The sequence below is a fragment of the Macaca mulatta genome, chromosome 15, assembly GCF_049350105.2.
Source record: "Macaca mulatta isolate MMU2019108-1 chromosome 15, T2T-MMU8v2.0, whole genome shotgun sequence".
In the NCBI taxonomy this organism is placed as follows: Eukaryota; Metazoa; Chordata; class Mammalia; order Primates; family Cercopithecidae; genus Macaca; species Macaca mulatta.
This window is the reverse complement of record NC_133420.1, coordinates 17,785,487-17,811,294: the sequence shown is the minus strand read 5'-3', so window position 1 is coordinate 17,811,294 and position 25,808 is coordinate 17,785,487. Positions and strand designations below refer to the sequence as shown.

General features: G+C 50.6%; 2 protein-coding genes and 1 long non-coding RNA gene across 17 annotated transcripts; 1 reads left to right on the top strand and 2 right to left on the bottom strand.

Annotated features, from left to right (window-relative positions):
• Positions 1-385: 385 nt before the first annotated feature.
• Positions 386-23,373, top strand: TOR1B (torsin family 1 member B). 11 transcript variants are annotated; one of them, XR_013404633.1, is made up of 6 exons: positions 386-613; positions 1,293-1,558; positions 4,409-4,584; positions 6,092-6,219; positions 6,527-6,942; positions 7,447-8,889. XR_013404633.1 is itself a non-coding variant. In NM_001257748.1 (6 exon segments), coding segments are annotated over 5 exon segments (1,011 nt in total). In that variant the 5' UTR covers positions 397-414; the 3' UTR covers positions 6,769-7,031; positions 23,351-23,373.
• TOR1A (torsin family 1 member A) lies at positions 10,417-22,458 on the bottom strand. Of its 5 annotated transcripts, none has more exons than XR_013405465.1 (6): positions 22,232-22,458; positions 20,991-21,256; positions 17,167-17,342; positions 16,407-17,069; positions 15,409-15,778; positions 14,298-15,098 (listed from the first exon to the last, which is right to left on the bottom strand). XR_013405465.1 is itself a non-coding variant. In XM_015116587.3 (5 exons), exons 1-5 carry the CDS (start codon positions 22,407-22,409, stop codon positions 11,432-11,434), a joined length of 999 nt encoding a protein of 332 aa, XP_014972073.2. In that variant the 5' UTR covers positions 22,410-22,458; the 3' UTR covers positions 10,417-11,431. The 5 variants fall into 5 exon arrangements, 1 of the variants encoding a protein (XP_014972073.2); XR_013405464.1 differs by having other exon boundaries at positions 14,298-15,106; positions 15,415-15,778; XM_015116587.3 differs by lacking the exons at positions 14,298-15,098; positions 15,409-15,778 and adding an exon at positions 10,417-11,682 and having other exon boundaries at positions 16,942-17,069.
• Positions 23,369-25,481, bottom strand: LOC144335107 (uncharacterized). Its single transcript, XR_013405548.1, has 2 exons — positions 24,997-25,481; positions 23,369-24,314 (listed from the first exon to the last, which is right to left on the bottom strand). It is a non-coding gene; the product is annotated as an uncharacterized LOC144335107 (long non-coding RNA).
• Positions 25,482-25,808: the final 327 nt, after the last annotated feature.

Sequence of the window (25,808 nt, the reverse complement as noted above, 5' to 3'; positions counted from 1 at the left end):
TGATCCACCGCGCCCGGCCCGAAAAAAAAATTTTTTTTTTTTTTTGAGACGGAGTCTGGCTCTGTCGCCCAGGCTGGAGTGCAGTGGCCGGATCTCAGCTCACTGCAAGCTACGCCTCCTGGGTTTACGCCATTCTCCTGCCTCAGCCTCCCGAGTAGCAGGGACTACAGGCGCCCGCCACCTCAAAAAAATTTTTTTTTAAAGAAAGAAAAGGGAAACAAAACAGTCACCTACACCTTCGGGCCACTCACAAGGATGACGGCACCGTCCTCCTCTCCGCCCCTCACCAACATGGCCGCCCCCAAGGGAGTGGGCGGGTCTGCGGGGCGGAAGTGACGCACGAACGGAAGTCCGTCCTGCCGCTTGGCCGCGGGGCGCCTGGCTCAGCGGCTTCTGCGGGCTACCAAGAGCGGGATGTTGTGGGCTGGGTGGCTCCGGGGCGCCGCGGCGCTGGCGCTGCTGCTGGCGGCCCGAGTGGTGGCGGCGTTCGAGCCCATCACCGTGGGCCTCGCCATCGGGGCCGCGTCGGCCATCACCGGCTACCTGTCCTACAATGACATCTACTGCCGCTTCGCCGAGTGTTGCCGCGAGGAGCGGCCGCTCAACGCTTCGGGTACTGCGCGCGCGAGCTGCGGGTCGGCGCTGCGGGGGGCGCGGGGGCCTCTGCGACCCCAGGCCGGGCACTGGAGCGCGTGGGCTCCTGGCACGGACCGGGCGCGCGGCATCTAGACGGCGGTGGTCACAGCTGGGGTGGGTGGGGAGCGGATGGGGCGGCCCCGGAACCGTTCGCGGGAACGCGATGCGAGCTCCATCCCTGGAAGCGGTGCCTTCGCAAACAGCCTCCAGGTCGTGGGGCTCTGCCCCAGCGCCTTTCTAAAGCTCCTGTTCCTGAGGATCGTAGGCAGAAGAAACGGAAAGTACGGTGGGCGGCCCTTCTGCACTCTGCCAACCCTATTAAGTAGCTTTCAGACGTGCTGCATCGCTCAGAAAGCCCACATTTGGCCCCGGTTTTCCTGCGGGCCAGCAGGGGTGGCCGGGAATAGCAAGCGCTCAGTCAAGCGATGGTTCATCTCCGAATGGATGAACATTTAGCTTCTCTATCAGACCCCAAAGCGTTAAGAACCTCCACATAATCCGTTTACCTGAAAGTGGCATCATTTGACTACCTCGGCCCTAGGGTTTGGCAGACATCCTGCTGGAACCTTCTTGCTTTGGGCAGCTGGGAAAGTACTGCGTTGCTGATGCATTTTTTAACGTCTGTTTCTCTTTCTGTTCTGGGGCTGTTCTTGCAGCTCTCAAGCTGGATTTGGAGGAGAAGCTGTTTGGACAGCATCTGGCCACGGAAGTGATTCTCAAGGCGCTGACTGGCTTCAGGAACAACAAAAATCCCAAGAAACCTTTGACCCTTTCCTTACACGGCTGGGCTGGCACAGGCAAGAATTTTGTCAGTCAAATTGTGGCTGAAAATCTTCACCCAAAAGGCCTGAAGAGTAACTTTGTCCACCTGTTTGTATCGACTCTGCACTTCCCTCATGAACAGAAGATAAAACTGTACCAGGCAAGAGAACCCGCTATTATCTCGTCCGCAGGCCAGTCGGACTGGTCTGGGTGACCTGCTCACTAACTCTGGCCTCTGCTTCTCTTTCCTTTGTGTTGCAGTAGCCCCCGGCTCCACTGAGTTAAGGCACACTTAGTCCAGGTAGTTACAAAGCTCTCCTACATTTCTCTTACTTGGTTCCAAAACAGTCCAGTGGGGTAGGGCATGTTATTCGCATTAAAAGATGGCGCCAAGGGCTGGGCGCGGTGGCTCACGCCTGTAATCCTAGCACTTTGGGAGGTCGAGGCGGGCGGATCACTTGAAGCCAGGAGTTTGAGACCAGCCCGGCCAACATGGTGAAACCCCGTCTCTACCAGAAAGTACAAAAATTAGCCGGGCACGGTGGCGCGCGCCTGTAATCCCAGCTACTTGGGCGGCTGTGGCAGGAGAATCACTTGAACCTGGGAGGCGGAGGTTGCAGTGAGCCCAGATCTACCACTGTACTCCATCTCAAAAAAAAATAAAAAGAGGATGTAGTCAAGGCCAGGTGCAGTGGCTCAGGCCTGTAATCCCAGCACTTTGGGAAGCCGAGGCAGGTGGATCACCTGAGGTCGGGAGTTCAAGACCAGCCTGACTAACATGGAAAAACCCCGTCTTTACTGAAAACACAAAATTAGCTGGGTGTGGTGGTGCACATCTGTAATCCCAGCTACTCGGGAGGCTGAGGCAGGAGAATCGTTTGAACCCAGGAGGCGGAGGTTGCAGTGAGCTGAGATTGTGCCACTGCATTCCAGCCTGGGCAATAGAGTGAGACTCTGTCTCAAAAAAGAGAGAGAGAGAAAAAAAAAGATGGAGCCTGGAGCCAAGAGAGGCAAGGTGACTTACTCCTTATAATCTTTGTGGCAGAGCAGGAACTTGAACCAAAACCTCCCAACTCCCAGTTGACATGGTAGCCACCTTCTCCGGTGAGTGAAGGGATCCGGCATCCGCAGCAGTGCAGTTGGTGAGAGGGGCAGTCAGTCTTCAAGGATTAGCTTGGGGGTGGCTTCCTTCGATGCTGCCCACCTCTGGTGCAGCCTCAGCTTTGCCTCTGCTCTTTGCAATGTAGCCTAGAGGTCTTTTTTCTCTTAAACAGGTTTTATTCCCTTTGTTCCTCCCATCTTTCATGTCCTTGGCATTGCTTTCTTCAAAGGAAGCCTCAAAGAACTGAACCTTGAGACCGTTTCTCCTTTTGAGATATTGTTTTCACATGTATTTTAAGTTGTCTAAGAGGGTTAGTTCTCATTTAAATGAATGTTGCCCTTGTCAAGGTTAACATTCCCCCTGGCAATATAGCAAGACCCCAACTCTACAAAAAATAAAAAATTAGCCAGGTGTAGTGGCATGCACCTGTAGTCCCAGCTACTTGGGAGGCGGACATGGAGGATTGCTTGAGCCCAGGAGGCTGAGGCTACAATGAACCATGGTTGTGTCACTGCATTCCAGTCTGGGCGACAGAGTAAGAGTGTATCTCAAAAAAAAAAAAAAAAAAATTCCTCCTGTTAGGTGGAGACTGAAGAAAGAAACAGAAACTTAAGTGAACAAGGAAGTAGAAGTATTTGCCCTGCAAACTGACATGAGACAGGGAAGACTGCCAAAAAGGAAGGAAGGATTTTCTTGTTTTCTACATTCTTTATAAATCTCTAGAAACAGAGGAATATAAATGGATAAGGGCATGTCTCGGGGAGCTTCATGGTACAGCCTTTCACACTTTGGGGTAGAGGGCTTGTTGCTTCAGTGTCTTTATGTTTGTTTCATGAAAGCATCTGGAACAGATGCTTTTCATGAAATGTCAGTGTGTCAGCTCTGTTGGTCTGGGGTACTGCGTACTATGCAGGTCTAATCTAGTTTCTTATTCCTCAGTATGTCTAGTGGTACTAACTTGAGATTGTAGTCCAAGAGAGATGAAAACTATGGCTAGGTTAGCAGTGAATGATATTCACGGATCTTGCCAGGTGGCTCATTCCTGTAATCTCAGCACTTTGGGAGGGTGAGGTGGGTGGATCACCTGAGGTCAGGAGTTCGAGATCAGCCTGCCCAACATGGCGAAACCCTGTCTCTACTAAAAATACAAAAATTAGCCAGGTGGCCGGGCGCGATGGCTCAACCCTGTAATCCCAGCACTTTGGGAGGCCGAGATGGGTGGATCACGAGGTCAGGAGATTGAGACCATCCTGGCGAACACAGTGAAACCCCGTCTCTACTAAAAAATACAAAAAACTAGCCGGGCGAGGTGGCAGGCGCCTGTAGTCCCAGCTACTTTGGAGGCTGAGGCAGGAGAATGGCGTAAACCTGGGAGGCGGAGCTTGCAGTGAGCAGAGATCCGGCCACTGCACTCCAGCCTGGGCGACAGAACGAGACGCCGTCTCAAAAAAAAAAAAAAAAAATTAGCCAGGTGTGGTGTGGGGGATGGGGGCGCCTGTAGTCCCAGCTACAGGGGGGGTTGAGGCAGGGGAATCTCTTGAACCCAAGAGGCGGAGCTGAGATCGTGCCACTACACACCAGCCTAGGGGATAGAGCGAGACCCTGTTTCAAAAAAAAAAAAAAAAAAAAATCACGGATCTTGTACCTCTTACACCTTTAAAAAGTCACATTTAATATGTCATTTGAGTTAGGTAAAAGCTTCTCTGCATTTTAGCATCTGTCTCTGCCAATTTCCACTTTTTAGAAATAAGGTTTTAGAAAAGCTATTACCCAGCGAGTGGGGGTGAGGGTGCAGTTCTAAGAGCTCTGACCTTGTCCTTCAGTGCATGAGGAGCAGATGGTTCCCGCGCTCCTCTTGGTGCACCCTTTGAGCTTCGCATCCTATTTCTTCTTTCACGGTTGGTCCAGGACCAGTTACAGAAGTGGATCCGCGGTAATGTGAGTGCATGTGCGAACTCTGTTTTCATATTTGACGAGATGGATAAATTGCACCCCGGGATCATTGACGCAATCAAGCCATTTCTAGACTACTACGAGCAGGTTGACGGAGTGTCTTACCGCAAAGCCATCTTCATCTTTCTCAGGTCAGCAGGAGGCGGTCTTTTGGGGCACACAAGCCCTTCATTCTCTCAATGATAAAATGAGGTCCCGAGGACCATCAGCACTTGGTTTACCAGGACAAAAGTGCCTGCTTGGCACAAGGCACTTACCTACTGCTTTACTTTTCTTTTCCTTTGCCAGTCTCAGCATGGCACACAGTGTGGGTTGTGGAAATGAACTAAAGAAATAATCACTGGGCCGGGAGCGGTGGCTCACGCCTGTAATCCCAGCACTTTGAAGGGCCGAGGTGGGCGGATCACCAAGAGATTGAGACCATCCTGGCTAACACGGTGAAACCCTGTCTCTACGAAAAATACAAAAATTAGCTGGGTGTGGTGGCACGTGCCTGTAGTCCCATCTACTCAGGAGGCTGAGGCAGGAGAATGGCGTGAACCCAGGAGGTGGAGCTTGCAGTGAGCAGAGATCGTGCCACTGCACTCCAGCCTGGGCGACAGAGCGAGACTCTGTCTCAAAAAAAAAAAGAATCAATGATAGCAGGCAATTTTAGCCGGGCATGGTAGCGTAGGCCTGGAGTCCCAGCTCTTGGGGAAGTTGAGGCAGGAGGATTGGTTGAGCCCAGGAGTTCAAGGTTTTATTGAGCTATGATCATGCCACTGCACTCCAGCCTGGGTGACAAATCAAGACCCCGACCCTAAAAATGAAACAAATGAAAACAGGTAATTTTATTAATTGCGCATGTTCGTTTTTAGGGTTCTAAAGTGCCATAGCATTATCCCAGCTAGTTGTGAATAAACATTTTAAGTTCCACGAGAGCAGACACTTTTTTGTAGTAGCACTCAGTAAATATTCCTTTATGAAAATAGATCTTTGGCCAGGCGTGATGGTTCACGCCTGTAATCCCAGCACTTTGGGAGGCCGAGGTGGGCAGATCACTTGAGGTCAGGAGTTCAAGACCAGCCTGGCCAACATGGTGAAACCCCATCTCTACTAAACATACAAAAATTAGAAGGGGCGTGGTGGCAGGCACCTGTAATTCCAGCTACTTGGGAGGTGGAGGTTGCAGTGAGCCAATATTGCACCACTGCACTCCAGCCTGGGTGACAGAGTGTCTCAAAAAACGGACAATAGAGCAGGTTCATTTCTTGGTAAGACACAGAAGTTTTTTTTTTGTTTTTTTTTTTTGTTTTGTTTTTTGAGACAGTTTCATTCTTGTTGCCCAGGCTGGAGTGCAATGGTATGATCTCGGCTCACTGCAACCTCTGCCTCCCTAGTTCAAATGATTCTCCCGCCTCAGCCTCCCGAGTAGCTGGGATTACAGGTATGCACCACCATTAGCCTGGCTAATTTTTGTGTTTTTAGTAGAGACGGGGTTTCTCCATGTTGGTCAGGCTGGCCTCGAACTCCTGGCCTCAGGTGATCTGCCTGCCTCGGCCTCCCAGAGTGCTGGGATTACAGGCGTGAGCCACCACACCCGGCTGACACAGAAGTCTTAATATGTGATTTTAATCTTTATTTCTCTGGCAAACTCAGCAATGCAGGCGGGGACCTTATAACTAAGACAGCTCTTGACTTTTGGCGGGCCGGAAGAAAGAGGGAAGACATTCAGCTGAAGGACCTGGAACCTGTACTGTCTGTTGGAGTCTTCAATAATAAACACAGTGAGTGCACCAGGGTAAAGGAGCCCCTTAACTGTCCAGCAGTGAACCGTCTGCTCTTGCATTGTTTCACAAAGCCACAGGATCCCACTGGACTTCTGGCTTTGCTAAAGTCTCGAATTTTCTTAGGTATACTGTCCTTGAAACCAGTTAGTGAGTGTCCAGCTGAGTCCTACATGGGCTTGTTGCACACCGACGAGACTCTCTTAAGGGGTACGGACTTGAGGCACGTGCTGACGGTTGGGATTGGAGCTTGGCCAGGTGGCGGTGGCGGTGGCGGCGGGAAACCCAGCTTTGTCTTGTTCCGCAGGTGGCCTGTGGCACAGTGGACTGATCGACAAAAACCTCATTGATTACTTTATCCCCTTCCTGCCTTTGGAGTACAGACATGTGAAAATGTGTGTGAGGGCCGAGATGAGGGCCCGTGGCTCTGCTATAGATGAAGACATTGTCACAAGAGTGGCAGAGGAAATGACGTTTTTCCCCAAAGACGAGAAAATCTACTCAGACAAGGGCTGCAAGACTGTGCAGTCGCGGCTTGATTTCCACTGAGCTCCTGTCTGGATGGGGTAGGAGGCAGCTGGGAGGCTCCGCAGAGGCCTTGCCTTTCCGAAGAACCCTGAAGACCGCTTTGGGGTTTTGCCTGTTTGCACCTTAGAGTTTGGGGATATAGAATCTTTTTTCTGAGACAGGGCCTCGCTCTGTCATCCAAGCTGGAGTGCAGTGGTGCAATCCTCAACTCACTGCAACCTCCACTCCCAGTTTGAGGGATTCTCATGCCTCGGCCTTCCGAGTAGCTGGGATTACAAGCATGAGCCACTGTGCCCGGCTGGGATATAGAATCTAAGAGTTGATTTTGGAAAACACGTGAATCTATTGCGTACATTTGTCATTTTGCAAGATGACAGCCGTCCAGCTCTTCTTTGCAGCTGAAGATGAACTTTTAAAATCCCCTTCACACTTAATGTACTGACCGTGACAGAAGTGCCTGAAAACAGCTGTGCATGGCAGGCCTGGCAATGGTTTCTGACTCACAGCACCCGCACCTCAGAAGCTACTATCAGGACTAAAGGAGTCCAGGAACCTGCTGCAGGCTGAGGGGCACTGGGTTCCCACCGGCAGGCTGGGGAGCGCTGGGTTCTTGTTGGCCGAAAACATCCTTTTGCTCTGTTTCGTTCTTTTTTTGTTTTTGAGACAGAGTCTCGCTCTGTCGCCCAGGCTGGAGTGCAGTGGCACGATCTCCACTCACTGCAAGCTCTGCCTCCCGGGTTCACGCCATTCTGCTGTCTCAGCCTCCTGAGTAGCTGGGACTGCAGGTATCCGCTACCACGCGTGGCGAATTTTTTGTATTTTTAGTAGAGACGGGGTTTCACCGCGTTAGCCAGGGTGGTCTCAATCTCCTGACCTCGTGATCCGCCCACCTCAGCCTCCCAAAGTGCTGGGATTACAGGCTTGAGCCACTGCGCCCGGCCTCTGTTTCGTTCTTTACACAGAGAGAGTTCACTGACTTGAAGTGTATTCAATTAAAATCGGGGGTGGAGGTGCAGACGGTGTCTGACAGGAGGATGTGGCCGTGCCCACTGAGCACTCTTGATCTGGGCTGACCTGTCTGTGTGTGGGGTGGGGCCTTCACCTAACACCTCTGCAGCAGACCTGGACAGACAGGTCTCTCCCGGCTGTCCATTGTTCTGGCTGCTAATACAGCCCTGACTGTGGAATCCTTCACCATCTCAGCTGGTATCATCCCCAGCCTTCCTTGTGCCGCATCTGAGCTTGGCTCACTGCTCGAGTCCCTCTAACCATCTATCGTCATAGGGTTGAGTCACAGTGAGACCACTGGCTTTCAATGTGAGTCCTTGGTTTCCATGGTGAGATGCTTGTTAAGACTTTATACTTGGGTCCATCTCTCACTTTATTTTGTAGAACCATTTGAAATCCTAGGATGTGCTCATTCTGGAAGGATGACATGGGCCCAGACTGAACAGTCAGCTTGCAGATCTTAAAGGACATTGCTCATTTTAAAACGAGGGAAGGACACAAAATGGAATGATTGCTTAGTCCTTTCTCAGATACTCTTAAAACAATTTTTTATTGTTAAATTTGTGGTAATACGTGGTCACAACTGTGGATCAAACAAGGTCAGTCTACAGTCGTGGCAGGTCCTGGGTGTGACCTGATACCACCACCCTTTGTGGCAGCGCCAGGCTGGACTGCCCTGATCCCTGGGCTGTGAGACTTAGCTTCCAGCCAGTGTGAATCATTGCATCTGTCTCATAATCGCAGCACAGCTGCAGACACAATTACAACAATGTGCAGCATTTTTTACATAAAAATACGGTAGAATTTATGACATGGAAATGCCTTACAGGCATTAGTCTTGAAAAAAACACCAAGGTGAGGTTTAAAATTTTTAGTACGTATCCTCAAATTGGAGCTAAGTTACACTTCTTTTATAAAATGTTGGGCATCCGGTTGAGAGGAGACAAGATTTTGTTTACAGTGATGCAACAAATACCTATTTGCCACCTTTGGACTGCTATTACTGATTTGTAACTTGAAAAGGCCGTGGTTGATCATGACCCCGCCTCTTCCACCTCCCTTGTAAGATGTGGACAAGAGCTTTATTGACCTACTGAATATAAAATAATAAAGCCTAGATTTTATCATGTGAAATGCCACTTGCTAACTTTTTTTTTCTAATTTATTTGGTACCAAAGTTCAGAATGAATTTTAGCAGCACAGCTGGGAGACTCACTGTACCCTGGACAGGCGGGTGGGCAATCTGCGATACAGAAGCACTATTTACCTTAAAAGCTCTTCCCCCAGATACACAGAAGTTAAATTAGCTGATGTATATTTCATCAAAGACAGACTTCCAATAAAATACTTTCTCCCAAAATTAATGTGGGAGGAAACTGAGGTACTGGTAAAGACCTCTGACATCCTGAACCTGAGCTCAGGTGAGGAAACCTAACCCCTGAAACTGGTAAAACCTGGTAAATAAGAAATCCGAGGCCGGGCGTGGTGGCTCACACCCATAATCCTAGCACTTCGGGAGGCTGAGGCGGGTGGATCACCTGAGGTTGGGAGTTTGAGACCAGCCTGCCCAACATGGAGAAACCCCATCTCTACTAAAAATATAAAATTAGCCAGGCGTGGTGGAGCATGCCTGTAATCCCAGCTACTCGGGAGGCTGAGGCAGGAGAATCGCTTGAACCTGGGAGGCGGAGGTTGCCGTAAGCTGAGATCACACCATTGCACTCCAGCCTGGGCAACGAGTGAAACTGTCTCAAAAAAAAAAAAAAAAAAAAAAAAAAAAAATCCTAAATGCTAATCTGATCTTGGCTTAATTACACATAACCCGGTATTGTCTCGTCAGTGAATGGCTAACACCCACCCTCTTCACAGGATTGAGGATTCGCAGATGGACTAGAAAGCACAAACTCTCACCACCATCACCCCACCCACTCCCTTAATTTCTCAACTGAAGGTACTCTATTCCCAGGAGACCAACTTTCTAGGTCTGGTTCTCAGTCTAACGCAGTTCCTGTTCTACCCACACGGGCTCATCTACAAAAACTGAACCTTCCAAAAACTGTCAGGGGACCCGTGTTCCTTAACTTGGGACTTCTGGTGCCTGGGCCACACTCTTCAAATGAATGATTAGACCTCATCTGTCACTCCCAGGGACGTAACAGGCCGGCTGCAGCTAAATACCAAGAACTTTCTAATGCTTGGAGCCATCTTTAGGGCTTGGGTGCCCTAGTGGGACCCCATGCAGGCTGGGGAGCCATAAGGCAGAGGAGACTTGCATTAGACCTGCAGCTTAGGCCACCAACTCGTCTTCCGTGCCTACTAGAAGTGGTTCTTGCAGTGCTCTCCACAGCAGCAGCCGCACCCATGGGAGCACTGCCCACGTGCGGGGACACAGCGCTTACCTTAGTCTACAGTACTGTTCCTGCTGGCATCTCAGCTGTACTTGAACTCCGTGGCTGGGTGTCAGGAGCTCCAGGAACCGCACAATGGAGGGCGACTTCCCAGACCACTGGGCGAGGGGACAGAGCCATCGTAAGATCCTCAGATCCCTGTGTGAGACTTTCTTTCCAACCTGGATTGTTCTGCTAGGTCTTCACTCCCAGCCTCTCCTCACAAGGCCACAGTGGAGGGGCACTTCTCCCTCTTCAAAAATGTACTCACCAATGACACATGCAAAATTTTATTGTAAAACGGTAGCCATTTGCATTTATAAAGACAGATGCCGTTCTCAGCATCCTCAGAAGGGGCAGCTAAGCTTTATAGGAGGTTTCGGGGATTTGACTGAATGTAACAAAAACTAGTATAAATGAGGAAGACTTAATATGGCAAAATTCACATAATTTAGAATCCAGCAGGGCACGTGTGGCTCATTCGGAATGGACAGTGAAGGGCCACCTTTTGCAAAATAGAGTGGCAAGTGACAAACTGGAAATACTTTTCTTTCAAAAGACTTGTTCTAACAAACGTTGACAGTGTTGCCAAAATCATTCCCACAGCTCCCTTTGTTGCTAAGGTTAAAACCCTTGGAGAGGCTGTTTCAGGTTTATCTGTGGTGCCTGAAGGCGTCCTCTTACCTACTTGTCCTTCATCTAAACACTTCATTGCCCCTGACAGCGTCCGCTGGGACCATCCTGGGACAGAGCTGGCTCGTGCTCCAGCCGCATCCCCAGCAATGCCCTCCTGTGGCACAAATGCCATGTACGTGTGCTTGGGCTCATTTCCAGTAAAGATACATCACAGTATATGTTATAATGACGGGAACTTAAAAAACACACACACAAGGCCAACAACTTAGAATCTAAGCAGTCTCTCATAATGTTAAAAATCATTTTAAATAAAGTTACTATATTTTCAATAAAACTTATTCATCCTTCCTTGAAACAGAAACACTTGGAATTAAAACATAATTTGTAAAAAATCATGAGCCCTGCGATGAGTGGGCTGGGAGCTGGCTCCTTCCTTCTGTGCGGGCTGGGGAAGCTTCATGTCCTTGCCCATGGTCCCTCGGTGGCCTACAGGCACCAGGGGGTGGAAACAATGCCGGGGACAGAATTCCTGTCACATCAAACAGGAAACATTCACTCTGATTCCTCTTCCAGGGAAAGGAGCTGGGGGAGGAGGCGTGAAACGACTGTTCTTTTCCAACTCCAAGCAGAGACTCGGCTGCCAATCATGGCTGTCAATCATCGTAGTAATAATCTAACTTGGTGAACACCGTTTTGCAGCCTTTATCTGAGAAAACTCTCTCCTCTTTGGGGAAAAATGTCATCTCCTCAGCCACTCTGCTTACAATGTCTTCATTAGTTTCATAGCCTCGGGACTGCATTTCCACTCGGATACACATTTTTAGGTGTTTGTATTCCAGGGGGAGGAAGGGAACAAAATAATCAATGAGGTTCCGGTCAATTAAGCTGCTGTGCCAGAAGCCACCTGGGAAGAAGAAACAAGGTGCTGTTCATCCACATCCACCCACCCACCCTCTACACGCCTCCTGGGGGTCACTCACCCACCCTCCCATCTGTCCCACACATATCTACTGGGGTCACCCACCCCCCATCCATCCCACATACACATACTGGGGTCACCCACCCTCCCATCCATCCCACACACACCTACTGGGGTCACCCACCCACCCTCCCATCCATCCCACACACACCTACTGGGGTCACCCACCCTCCCATCCATGCCACACACACCTACTGGGGTCAGCCACCCTCCCATCCATCCCACACACACCTACTGGGGTCAGCCACCCTCCCACCCATCCCACACACACCTACTGGGGTCACCCACCCTCCCATCCATCCCCCACACACCTACTGGGGTCACCCACCCTCCCATCCATCCCACACACACCTACTGGGGTCACCCACCCTCCCATCCATCCCACACACACCTACTGGGGTCACCCACCCTCCCATCCATCCCACACACACTTACTGGGGTCACCCACCCTTCCATCCATCCCACACACACCTACTGGGGTCACCCACCCTCCCATCCATCCCACACACACCTACTGGGGGTCCCCACCCTCCCATCCATCCCACATACATATACAGGGGTCATCCACCCTCCCACCCATCCCACACACACCTACTGTGTGTGCCCTCTCCCTTGTGGAGCTCCAGATCAGTGGGGAACGCAGATGTTAACAGGCACCTGCACATTGGGATGCTTCTGTGACAGTGGAAAGGGACACCCTCTTTACACTGCGGGCTGGGGGAGGCCTCCCAAGGTATGACCTAAGAGATTGAAGATGGGAAAGAGGTTCTGGGGCCCAGGAACAAGCAGAGGCAGTGGGGAAGGCAGAGTTCCACAGAAAGCAGGAGGCAAGAAGAGTTCCCGGGAAGGACTACCAGCCACGCTGGTAATTTACTCTCCCTGGAGTTTCAGCAGCTGGACTAACAGGGAAGGCTGCTGCCGCTGCCACAGTGCCCAGCCCCTGCAGAGCATGTGGGCACCAAAACTAGCCTTGGGAGTGCAGATGTGCAGCCCACGCCGGGCTCCCTGTGAAGGCCTGGCCTTGGCTGTGTTTTCTCCCCTAAATGTGGGCTGGCTCTGCACCTGCCCCATCCACTCCTCCTGGGCTCCTGGAACTCCTGACCCAGCACACCTCCTCCCAGCCCCAGATGACACAGCACACACTACGTCGCCCACCAGCCCACGCGTGTCTTCTAGTGAGCTGATACCCTTCTGCTCTGCCATGTAATTCTGGGGCTCCGTCTCCAACTCAAGCTTCTCCTCATTCACTGGGTTAATACGTTTCATGCCCAACAGTGCTTTGCACACAATTGGTGCTCAATAAATGTGTGGCTGACTGATAGAGTGGAGCCTGTGGCCAGGGAAAGAACAGAACCAACCACTGAATGGGAACAAGGGGCAGTCTCGCTATCACGAGCTGGTTCTCAGAGGCCTGCTCTCTGCCAGGCACGCCCTGGGCCTGGGGACACAGCTGAGGGCAGACAGCCCTCACGGCTTTACCACTCTAGGGCAGGAGACACCCGACAAACCAGGAAACAGTCTCAGATGGTGCTTGGAGTGACGAACGCCGCACAGCAGAATGGACATGGAGAGCGGGAGGTGGAGCAGGTTGGGCGGGACCTCAGGGCAGAGCCCGAGCGACAAGGACCCAACCACGCAGACCCAGGAATGACAGGTCACCTCAGGCAACCCTGAGACTTTACAATGATCTCCTGAGGACTTCCAAGTTTGCCCTCCCAGCCTGATGGCCTCCCTGGAGCTTCGCGGCTCTGCTCTGGTGCCCTGATGCCATAGTCCACTGCACTCGCCTGTCCTTCCTGCTGTCCCTTCCCTTCAATGGCAGCGCCACCCTTCCCATTGCTCAAGTTAGGTCCTTGGTTCTTCTCTCGTTTCCACATACAATTCTGCAGGAAGTCGTACAGGTTCTACCTTCGAAACACACCCAGAACCCGACCATGTCCCTCCACCCCCACTACTTCCACGCTGGGTTCCCTGGCCCTGTGGCTGTGGGTCTGTCCTCCGCCCACTTGCCAGCAAGGTCCTGTGAAGGCCTTGTCAGATCACAGCACCGCCTGCCCAGGACCCTCCAGGCCTCTCTCTTCCACTTGGAATAAGATCCAAGGTTCACCATGGCCCACCAGGCTTTCCACGGTCTGCACCTCCACCCCAAATCTCGCCTCTTCTATCACCTCCTGTTCCCCTCCTCTGTTTATCCTCAACCAGCCACAATGACTCCAAGCACAGGCCCTGCTCACGCCCCTGGATGTGCTGTCTGCACTGGGGAATGCTTTTCCCTTAGACATCCACATGGCTCACTCCCTCAGGTCAGCCCAAATGCTACCCTCACAGGGAGCCTTCCCTGTCCACTCTATTAAAGCAGAGCCCATCCTTACCCTGCACCCCAAAGCCTTTCTTTTTTTCCTCTACTGGCGCTGGGGAGAAAGATAGATATATATATATGTGTCCATGTGTGTACATGTGTGATGTGTGCATGTGTACTGCATGTATACACACAAACACATCACACACATCAACGTATCTATCCCCCATCATCTGATACATTTTCTTTCTTTCTTATCACTAGGATGTAGGATCTATAAGGGCAAGAATTTCTGTGTTTGTTCACTGCTGTGCCCCCAGTCCTAGGTTTGATGCCTGGCACCTACCAGATGCTCCATATACATGTGTTGAATGAATGTTCAGCCATCTGCCTGAGGCCACAGTCAGTCTCTGGGCCAGGGCTGCCCGACTCCCAGGCTGGCACTCCTGAGTGCCGTGTAACCTCCACAGTGTGGATTCGAGGCCACTGGGCTCATCTGCCTCAGCATTAGGCTAAGGTTTCTGCTGCATGTGCTCATGTTTTTTGGCAAGGCCAAGAAACTATCCAACATGTTACAAAATGCATGTCTTGCCTCAGTAGTATTCCACTGGCACACACTGACATACGGTACCCCATGTTGTTCACTAACTGTAGGATGAATTTCCTGGCAAGTCTGTCTCAAATGAGCCCTTCTGTTTTTGTCATCTCTAGAACCTCAGGCGCACAGACTTGAACAGGCAGCCCTGCACAACTCACAGGTGTTAGCCAGTGAGTTAGCCTCCATTATGCTGGCTTTCCGCCTCCCCAGATTCAAGGTCAAAGGTCTCATGACATTCCCTGGAGAAGTAGCGAGCTAAAACTTAAAAGCTCAGGTTTTAGAATCAGAGACACTGAACAGGCTGCACGGCCCTGGGCAAGCTGCCACATCTCTTTGAGTCTCTCAGTCTCTACACTACGAGGTATGGTGAAGACTGAGTGAAATCCGTGGGCAGAGTGTTTCACACGGTGCTCAGTACAAAATAAGGGTCCAACCACTATTTGGCTGTTGCTCTTTTTTTTTTTTTTTTTTTTTTTTTTGAGACGGAGTCTCGCTCTGTCGCCCAGGCTGGAGTGCAATGGCGCGATCTCGGCTCACTGCAAGCTCCGCCTCCTGGGTTCACGCCATTCTCCTGCCTCAGCCTCCCGAGTAGCTGGGACTACAGGCGCCCACAACCGCGCCCGGCTAATTTTTTTGTATTTTTTGTAGAGACGGCGTTTCACCGTGGTCTCGATCTCCTGACCTTGTGATCCGCCCGCCTCGGCCTCCCAAAGTGCTGGGATTACAGGCGTGAGCCACCGCGCCCGGCCCTGGCTGTTGCTCTTGGGCAATGAAGAGAAAGGGAAAAACTAACAGGTCATCTCTCCCCTTGAGCTGCCCTTGGCAGCCTTCGTTGCTCAACTACTGGCTCTTTCTTCTACAAAGAAAATCGGCCGGGCGCAGTGGCTCAAGCCTGTAATCCCAGCACTTTGGGAGGCCGAGATGGGCAGATCACGAGGTCAGGAGATCGAGACCATCCTGGCTAACACGTGAAACCCCGTCTCTACTAAAAAATACAAAAAACTAGCCAGGCAAGGTGGCGGGCGCTTGTAGTCCCAGCTACTCGGGAGGTTGAGGCAGGAGAATGGCGTGAACCCAGGAGGCGGAGCTTGCAGTGAGCTGAGATCCCACCACTGCACTCCAGCCTGGGCGACAGAGCGAGACTCTGTCTCAAAAAAAAAAGAAAATCATGTAGCTGAAGAAAATGGGGGAATTGGCTGGGTGCAGTGGCTCACGCCTGTAATCTCAGCACTTTGGGAGGCTGAGGCGGGCGGATCACCTGAGGTCAGGAGTTCGAGACCAGCCTGGCCAACATGGTGAAACCCCGTTTCTACTAAAAATACAAAAAATTAGCTGGGCGTGGTGGTGGGCGCCTGCAGTCCCAACTACTTGGGCGGCTGAGACAGGAGAATGGTGTGAACCCGGGAGGTGGAGCTTGCAGTAAGCCGAGATCCCACCTGGGTGACAGAGTGAGACTCCGTCTCAAAAAAAAAAAAACAAAAAAAACCCCAGCAGGCCAGGTATGTAGCTCATGCCTATAATTCCAGCATTTTGGGAGGCTGAGGCGGGAGGATCACTTAAGTCCAGGAAGTCAAGACCAGCCTGGGCAACATAGGAAGACTCCGTCTCTACAAAAAAAAAAAAAAAAAATTTAGCCAGGCCTGGTGGCACAAGCCTGTGGTTCTACCTGCGTGAGAGGCTGAGGCTGGAGGATCACTTGAGCCTAGGAAGTCAAGACTCCAGTGAGCTGAGATCACACCACTGGACTCCAGCCTGGGTGACAGAGTGAGACCCTGTCTCAAAAAATAAGCTGGGCGCAGTGGCTCACGCCTATAATCCCAGCACTTTGGGAGGCCGAGGTGGGCGGATCACCTGAGGTCAAGAGTTCGAGACCAGCCTGGCCAACATGGTGAGACCCCGTCTCTACTAAAAATACAAATATTAGCTGGGGTGGTGGTATGCACCTGTAATCCCTCAGCTATTCAGGGGGCTGAGGCACAAGAATCGCTTGAACCTGGGAGGCGGAGGTGGCAGTGAGGTGAGATTATGCCACTGTACTCCAGCCTCGGTGACAGAGTAAAACTCTCTCAAAAATAAAAATAAAACAGCACTTGTCAAACATTAGTGTTCATAAAAGTTACCTGGAGTGTGTCAGTAAAGATTCCCCTCATGACTCGGAAAGGGACTGAGAATCTGCATTTCTTTCTACCCGGCTCCCAGGTGATGCTGACAGTGACCCTGACGCTTTAACACTTTGGGTGCAGGATTAGGAACCAGATGGGACTGGCGGTGGGATGGCCCTACTCACTGTTCTTGTTATTGAAAACCGACACAGACAAGGCATGTTCAATGTCTTTGAGCTTGATGTCTTCCCTCTGCTTTCCACTCCTCCAGAAATCCAAAGCCACATCTGTGATCCTTTCTGCTCCAGCATTGCTGCAAAACAAGTCCAGCGGGTAAGCATGGGGTTTTCTCCTAGAGCTCGGAGACTTGGGCTCGGGGCCCATCCATCACGTCCTAGCCCTGACCTTACCTGAGAAATATGAAGATGGCTTTCTGGTAGGAGACCCCATCCACCAGGTCATAATAGTCGAGGAAAGGCTTGATGGCGTCTATGAGGCCTGCATGCATCTTATCCATTTCATCAAATATGAAGATGGACCTTGCACAGGCACTCACGTTCCCTCGAATCCACAACTGTAACTGATCCTGAATTACAAGGGGAAAAAGCCAACACAAAGTTCTCAGCCAGGGCCATCAATCAGCTCCTTCTACCACTGAGAACCGCAGCTTCACTTACAGATCACTGTGCACTCAGCACTAAGAACTTTACATGCACAAAATCTTCTTTGTTCCTAACAACCCCATGGAGTGAGCACTATCATACCCATTTTACAGATGAGGGAACTGAGGCACAGAGCAAGCTTACTCCACTTGCCCAAGAGAGTGGAGTAAGCTATACGGGGCAGAGCTGGGACCTGAACCCAGTCCTGTCTCACTCCAAAGCCCAATACTCTGATTACAGTTCCCGTGCTGCGAGATGCCACACAGATGCTGTCAGAGCTGCTGCTCTTTTGTCATCAAAGGGGCAATGTGGGATGTCATGAGGATACTGATTTTTATTTGAAAAGGGGGTGAGGTTGGGCACGGTGGCTCACACCTGTAATCCAAGCACTTTGGGATGCTGAGGCAGACGGGATCAGTTGAGGTCAGGGGTTTGAGACCACCCTGGTCAACATGGTGAAACCCCATCTCTATTAAAATACAAAAATTAGGGCCAGGCATGGTGGCTCATGCCTGTAGTCCCAGCACTTTGGGAGACTGAGGTGGGCGGATCACCTGAGGTCAGGAGTTCAAAACCAGCCTGGCCAACATGGTGAAACCCTGTCTCTACTAAAAAAAAATACAAAATTTAGCTGGGCATGGTGGCAGGTGCCTATAGTCCCCGCTACTCAGGAGGCTGAGGAAGGAGAATTGTGTGAACCCGGGAGGCGGAGGTTGCAGTGAGCTGGGATCACGCCACTACACTCCAGCCTGGCAACAGAGCAAGACTCCATTAAAAAAAAAAAAAAAAAAAAAATTAGCCAGGCGTAGTGGCGGGTGACTGTAATCCCAGGTACTTGGGAGGCTGAGGCTTGAGAATCGCTGGAACCTGGGAGGCGGAGGTTGCAGTGAGCTAAGACTGCCCCACTACAGTCCAGCACTCCAGCCTGGGCAACAGAGTGAGACTCTGTCTCAAATAATAATAAACAACAATAAAACAAAATGAAATAAACAAGGATTCATTCAGACTTGTTAGGCTCCAGCAGCCAAGATTTCCTACTCTGGTGACCTACTAACTTATATGCAGTAACAGGGAACATGTACTGAGCACACACTATGGACACAATATTCTAAGCACTGTTCATACAACTTTTTTTTTTTTGAGACAGAGTCTTGCTCTGTCACCCAGGCTGGAATGCAATGATGTGATCTCAGCTCACTGCAACCTCTGCCTCCCAGGTTCAAGCGATTCCCTTGCCTCAGCCTCCTGAGTAGCTGAGATTACAGGCACCTGCCACTACGCCCAGCTAATTTTTGTATTTTTAGTACAGATGGGGTTTCACCATCTTGGCCAGGCTGGTCTTGAACTCTTGACCTTAGGTGATCCACTCGCTTTGGCCTCCCAAAGTGCTGCGATTACAGGTGTGAGCCACCGCGCCTGGTCTGTTCATAAAATATTTTACTCTGACCTCCCAAAGCCCATCATGGTAGTTACCACTGTGCTCCTTCTTTTACAAATGAGAAAACTGAGGCACAGACAAGTGAAGTAACTTGCCTAAAGTCACAGTTATTGTTAGTGAAGCCTCAGTTCTAAGATGACCAACTCATCCTGATTCCTCTAGAATGGTTCCTGCTTGTTTGGGACAGGGTCTCACTCTGTCACCCAGGCTGGAGTGCAGTGGCTCTCTGCTCACTGCAGCCTCAACCTCCCAGGTTCAAGCCATCCTTCTGCCTCAGGCCCCTAGCTGGGACTACAGGTGCGTGCCACCACGCCTGACTAATTTTTTTTTTGTATTTTTTTAGTAGAGATGGGATTTCACCATGTTCCCCAGGCAGGTCTGGAACTCTTGAGCTCAAGGGATCAGCCGGTTTGGCTTCCCATAATGCTAGAATTACAGGTGTGAGCCACCACACCCATGGGACATTCGCATTTCAGTACAGAACCGCTGGACAGTGGATGACCCACGTGCTTACCCAAACAGAAGGGAAAAATGTGTTCACGTTTTTCCATGGATACAGTCAGGGATAAATAACTGATTGAGGCCAGGCACGGTGGCTCATGCCTGTAATCTCAGCACTTTGGGCGGCAGAGGCAGGTGGATCACCTTGAGGTCAGGAGTTCCAGACCAGCCTGGCCAACAAGGTGAAACCCTGTCTCTACTAAAAATACAAAAATTAGCTGGGTGTGGTGGCGGGCGCCTGTAATCCCAGCTACTTGGGAGGCTGAGGCAGGAGAATCACTTGAACCCGGGAGGCAGAGTTTGCAGTGAGCCCAGATGGAGATTGTGCCATTGAACTCCAGCCTGGGCTACAAGAGTGAAACTCAGTCTCAAAAAATAAACAAATAATAACTTTTGCCCACCTTGCAGGTCTGTTACAAGGATCTAAAAGGCAACAGTTAACATTTATTTGTAACATGCACCAGGCACATGTTACACACTTGACAGACAGAGTTCCCTGGATTGTTACAAGCAACACTTTGTAAGTCAGAACCTGAGTCTCAGGTCAGGCAACTGTCCTAAGACTATGGAGCTGGGAGAGTGTTAGGACTCAAATCCAGATGTGTCTGCTGCCAAAGCCCAAGCTGCTAATCAGTGAGTTCAACCATAAAAGCTGTTTGCCGCTGGGCGAGGTGGCCCACACTTGTAATCCTAGCACTTTGGGAGGCTGAGGTGGGCAGATCACTTGAGGTCGGGAGTTCGAGACCAGTCTGGCCAATGTGGGGAAACCCCATCTCTACTAGAAATACAAAGATTAGCCGGGTGTGGTGGTGCATGCCTGTAGTCACAGCTACTCGGGAGGCTGAGGCAGGAGAATCGCTTGAACCCAGAAGGCGGAGGTTGCCGTGAGACAAGATGGCGTCACTGCACTCCAGCCTAGACAACAGAGTGAGACCCTGACTCAAAGAAAAAAAAAGGGCAGTTTGCAACAGTAGGTTCAACAAACTTAGGACTCTCTACATATGTTTTCTCTTTCACAAAATGAGTGAGATGTGACCGGGCATGGTGGCTCACACCTGTAATCCCAGCACTTTGGGAGGCTGAGCTGGGCGGATCACCTGAGGTCAGGAGTTCGAGACCAGCCTGGCCAAGTTGGCAAAACCCCATCTCTACTAAAAATATAAAAATTAGCTGGGCATGGTAGCAGGAGCCTGTTATCCCAGCTACCTGGGAGGCTAAGGCAGGAGAATTGCTTGAACTAGGAGGCAGAGGTTGCAGTGAGCTGAGATCATGCCATTGCACTCCAGCCTGGGTAGCAAGAGTGAAACTTCATCTCAAAATAAAAGAAAAAAAAAAACAAAAAACGAGTGAGATGTGTTGATCTCTAAGATGGATTAGATCATGTCCACCTCTAAAATCCCATGACCCTACAAACTCACTGGACCGATTTTCAGAACCCACCACAAAGCTTTGATGGTGTTAACTGCTCCACGCATCTCAAACTCTAACTTCTACACCTTTCCAAGGGGAACTGAGACGTGAACCGTTTTCAGGGCTCACTCATTTCAACACAGAATTTCCAAATCTCATCCCACAACGAAGAGACCCCAAACCCGACGACATCCAGGAAGGGATTCCAAACTCCCATCCTTGCCTTGTACAAGGTGATGTTTGAAGCATGTGGAAAGTGCAATGTGGCCACAAACAGGTGGACATAGTCACTGTTCAGACCACCCTCGTAAATATTCTCTGCGATGATCTTGCTGACGAAATTTTTGCCGGTGCCTGTCCACCCGTGCAGGGAGAGGGTGAGAGGTTTCTTGGGCTTCGGATTGTTTATGAAACCAAACACAGCATTTAAGATGATTTTCTTTGCAAGATGCTGTCCAAAGAGCTTGTTGTCCAGATCCTTCTGCAATGCTGGGGGAGACAAAGCCAATCAGGAGTGGGGAAGAAACAGTGACAAAAGGCAGCCACATTTACAGCCCATGAGAAAGCCAGCAAAGCCGTCTAGCTCTTCAAGCACCTTGTGAAACCTCAAGTACTGCGGTCTGTAAGCTCCTGGCCCAGAGGGGACGGTGGTCCAGGGAGCCCTCCCTTTGCTGGTCCTGCCTATTCTAAAGCCCTGGCCCGGTTCCTTCCCGAAAAGGCCCTTGGTGCGGGTGCCACTGCCACTGCCACTGCCACCAGTTTGCACCTCTAACCCCTGTGCTGCTCCTCCCACCCCAAGGCAGGGCGGGGAAAGAAAGCAGTTTGGTCCCTCCCGGTCGCCTCCGAAGAAGTCCTCACCATCCTTCCTGTCTCCCGCTAGGCTATAAAGGAAGCAGAGCCCACTTCGGAGGGAGATTACCACCGGTCCACCCCCAGCTTAGCACAAAGTAGGCCAACCTGCAGCCCGGCTCCTCAGGTCTCCAACTGAAGTCTGGCCCGTCTGTGGTGGCCAAGGGGCCAGGCCTCATCCTGCAGGGGCCGCTCGGCTTCCGGGGTCCGGCCCGCACGGACTCAGCTCTGCCCAGGCCCGACCCTCCTGGGATTTGATCCCTATCCCGGCCCGGCCCTAGTGCCATCCCCCAGCCCCAGTCCCCGCCCCGATCCCCAGCCCCCAAGCCCCGCTCCAGCCCTAGTCCTAGTCCGGCCCTAGTGCGATTCACCAGCCCCAGCCCCAGCCCGGCCCGGCCCTAGTGCCATCGCCCAGCCCCCAAGCCCCGCTCCAGCCCTAGTCCTAGTCCGGCCCCGGTGCCATCCCCCCGCCTCCATCCTCCATCCTCCATCCCCTGGTCCTAGCCCAGCCCTAGTGCCATCTCCCAGCCCCAGCCTCCAGCCTCCAGCCTCCAGCCCCCGCCCCAGCCTCCAGCCCCCGCCCCAGCCCCCGCCCCAGCCCCCGCCCCTGCCTACCCTCCCTGCTAAGGCTCCGCTTCTGCCCGCAGCACTCGGCGAAGAGGCAGTAGAGACGCGGGTAGATGTAGCCGGTGAGGACGCCGGCCAGGGCCAGTCCCAGGCTGATGGGCTCCACCGCCTGCACCACGGACGGCGCCAGCAGCAGCAGGCCCAACGCGGCCCAGCCCAGCTTCATGCCCGGACCCGCGCCACCCTGCGCGTTCTCGCGCCGACCGCGAACCAGTACCGCCGCCAGACCCGCGCTTCCGGTTCCTCCTCGCGCGGAGGCCATCTTTCTTCAGGGCAGCCCTCCTCCCGACGCCGGCGGCCGCCATCTTTGTTCGGTACAAAGCCCTGTTTTGCTTCCGGAAGGTCGGATCTGCACCGCCCCCGTCGGCCACGTGTTTTTGTTTGTTTATTTTAAAGTAATGGACGTTATTTTTGCCGGGCGTGGTGGCTCACGCCTGTAATCCCAGCCCTTTGGGAGGCTGAGGCGGGTGTATCACCTGAGGTCAGGAGTTCGAGACCAGCCTCACCAACATGGTGAAACCACGTCTTCTACTAAAAATATAAAATCAGCCAGGTGTGGTGGTAGGCACCTAGCTACTGGGGAGGCTGACGCATGAGAATCGCTTGAACCCAGGAGGCGCAGGTTGCAGTGAGCTGAGATCCCACCACTATACTCCAGCCTGGGCGACAGAGCAAGACTGTGTCCCTCCCCCCAAAAAATAATAATGGACGTTAATTTTTAGAACAGATTTACAGAAAAAATTGTAAGAGTACAGAGTTCCCATGTGCCACACCTCCCTGCAATTACCCGTTACTAAATTCTTACATTATTAGTGTATTACATTTGTTAAAATTAACGAAGCACTGTTGTTATATTAACTAAAGTGTACAGTTTATTCGGATTTCCTTCCTTTTACTTATGCCTTTTTCTGCTCCAGGTTTCCATTCAGGATACATTAATTTGTTATGTCTTAGACTCCTGTTAGTGACAGTGTCTCGGCCTTTTATTTTTATTTTTATTTTAGCTGGAGTGCAGTGGTGTGATCTCAGCTCACTGCAACCTCCGCCTCCCAGGTTCAAGTGATTCTCCTGTCTCAGCCTCCCGAGCAGCTGGGATTACAGGCATACACCACCATACCTGGCTAATTTTTGTATTTTTGGTAAAGACGGGGTTTCACCATGTTGGCCAGGATGGTCTTGATCTCCTGACCTTGTGATTCACCCACCTCAGCCTCCCAAAGTGCTGGGATTACAGGTGTGGGCCACCATGCCTGGCCTCAGCCTTTTATTTTTGATGACCTTGACAGTTTTGAGGAGTACTGCCACAATCTTTGGTAGGCTGGCCCTCTACTGGAATTTGATGTTTTTCTCAGGATTAGACTAGCGCTATGGGGTTTTGGAAGGAAGATCACAGAGGTAAAGTGCTATGCTCATCACATTCTACCAAGGAAGGGTTCTTACTGTCAACATTACCTATCACTGTTGGTGCTGACTTGATCACTTGACTGAGGTAGTATCAAGTCTCCGCACCGTACACTTATTCTTCTCCCCACCCCTCTTTTCTCTACTGTACTCTTTGGAAGGAGGTCCCCATGCACAGCCCACACATTAAGGAGTTAGGGATTTTGCTCCACCTCCTTGGGAGCAGAGTATCTGCAGAGATTATCTGGAATTCTGCATGGGAGATTTGTTTTTTCTCCCCCATGTATTCAATCATTTATATCAGTATGGACCATTGTTATTTTATCCTTTGTGTTATAATACAGTACTAATTTTTTTTTTTCTCAAATTGTTCTCATTTTGGCCACGGGGAATTTAAGTGGTTCTTTGTGTTCCTTTGACCTACACCCAGTGTATACCAGTTTATTTGGGTTTGAGTGCTTCTTTCCTTTCTGCCACTACAGGATGCTCCAGGCTTATCTTGTATATTTCCTGCCCCCGTCCCAGAATCCTATTTCTACGAGGAACCCTGATTCCTTTCATTGCAGAATGGCATTACAAACTGGCTGGGCATGGTGGCTCGTGCCTGTAATCCAGCACTTTGGGAGGCTGAGGCAGGTGGATCACCTGAGATCAAGAGTTTGGGATCAGCCTGACCAATATGGTGAAACCCCATCTCTACTGAAAATACAAAATAATTAGCTGGGCATGGTGGCATGTGCCTATAGTCCCAGTTATGCAGGAGGCTGAAACAGAATTCCTTGAACTCAGGAGGTGGAGGTTACAGTGAGCCGAGATCATGCCACTGCACTCCAGCCTGGGTGACAGCGAGACTCCATCTCAAAAAAAAAAAAAAAAAAAAAAAAAAGAAAGAAACCAAGCTCTGGGTGCTAGGTGTGCTTCTTGCTGAGATGTCATTTCTTTCAGGCAGTCTCAGCTGACAGAACAAAAAAATGTGTGTATATACTATTAAACACACACACATATCTATAAATATTTCTAGGTAAACATCTGTACTTATATTAAGCTAAACATGAGCTCATGCTGACATCTCCAACTCTAATCCATTACACGGATCATTGGAGCCTCCTCCCCTTGCTTATCTGTGAATTCCCACCCCAACAGTGAGAGACCTGGCTCCCTCCATCTGGTGGCCACTTTTAAGCTGGGTAAAAGATTACTCATTTTCCAGCAAAGGGAACTCTGGCAAGTGAGAACTGTTGATCATCCACTTATTTGCCTGTTCATCCCATAAACACGTGTTGCGTTGCTGTGTGCCAGATGTGCTAGGCCTTTAGTATTCATCTTGGGTTACGCCTGTACATCGTTGGGACCTGTTAAATGCTAGTTGAAATATCCTGAAAATATTTTTTAAGGTTCAACTTTTCATATTGGATTTCAAATAATACTTTTGTGCATTTGTTACAAGCCAGACACTATAGGGATCATTCACAGTTTTGAGGGCTGCCTATGTGTCAGATTGTGGGCTATGCCCTGGGGTTTCAAATTTAAAAATTAGGCATACATGGTTCCTGCCTTCACTGACCACATTCAAGTGGAGGAGGACAAAAAAGTCCACTTTACAGATGAGAAAACTGAGGCTAAGAGTGAAAAGGATCTGTCCAAGGACACAATTAGTAAGCTGTGAGCTGGGCTCAGATGTGACTCCTGGGCCAAACCACCATAACCACAATACTTGCTCTAACTCCGCCCGTAAGTCAGCCAATCTGCTCTTTCCTCTTCCGGACCATGTGGATGCCTCAGGAAAAATGAGGGCACAGGTAAGAAGGTACTTGACAGTTAGCAGGTTGCAGCACGTCTATGACATTTGAAATAAATGAGAAAATCCATCTCAGTAATTCAATTTTACATTTAAGCTACCCAAACCATGGGCTTTAAAACATTACCTGATGTTGGTATAAGGAAACATAATACAAACAATATGGTTAGATTCATTTTGAAATTTAATAATTCAATTCTAATAGTAATAAGAAACATAGTTTATGCTTTTTTTTAAATGAAAACAAACAAGTAATTTTGTAAAAGTCAGAAAACACCAGTATCCTTCTGATCTCATCCTAGATTTTTCTGTCAGTTGGACCCACTCTAATCAATGGAGGATGCATGTCTGACCCCATCCCAGATA

Bases quoted from the DNA above. Each gene is read 5' to 3' on its own strand.
- TOR1B (XM_028834394.2), top strand. From the start codon at position 415: ATGTTGTGGGCTGGGTGGCTCCGGGGCGCCGCGGCGCTGGCGCTGCTG. The intron at 614-1,292 runs GTACTGCGCGCG...CTGTTCTTGCAG, and splicing joins GCGGCCGCTCAACGCTTCGG to CTCTCAAGCTGGATTTGGAG. The intron at 6,220-6,526 runs GTGAGTGCACCA...CTTGTTCCGCAG, and splicing joins AGTCTTCAATAATAAACACA to GTGGCCTGTGGCACAGTGGA.
- TOR1A (XM_015116587.3), bottom strand. From the start codon at position 22,409: ATGAAGCTGGGCTGGGCCGCGTTGGGCCTGCTGCTGCTGGCGCCGTCC. The intron at 21,257-22,231 runs GTAGGCAGGGGC...TGTCTCCCCCAG, and splicing joins GCGGAGCCTTAGCAGGGAGG to CATTGCAGAAGGATCTGGAC. The intron at 17,343-20,990 runs GCAAGGATGGGA...CTTGTAATTCAG, and splicing joins CAAACATCACCTTGTACAAG to GATCAGTTACAGTTGTGGAT.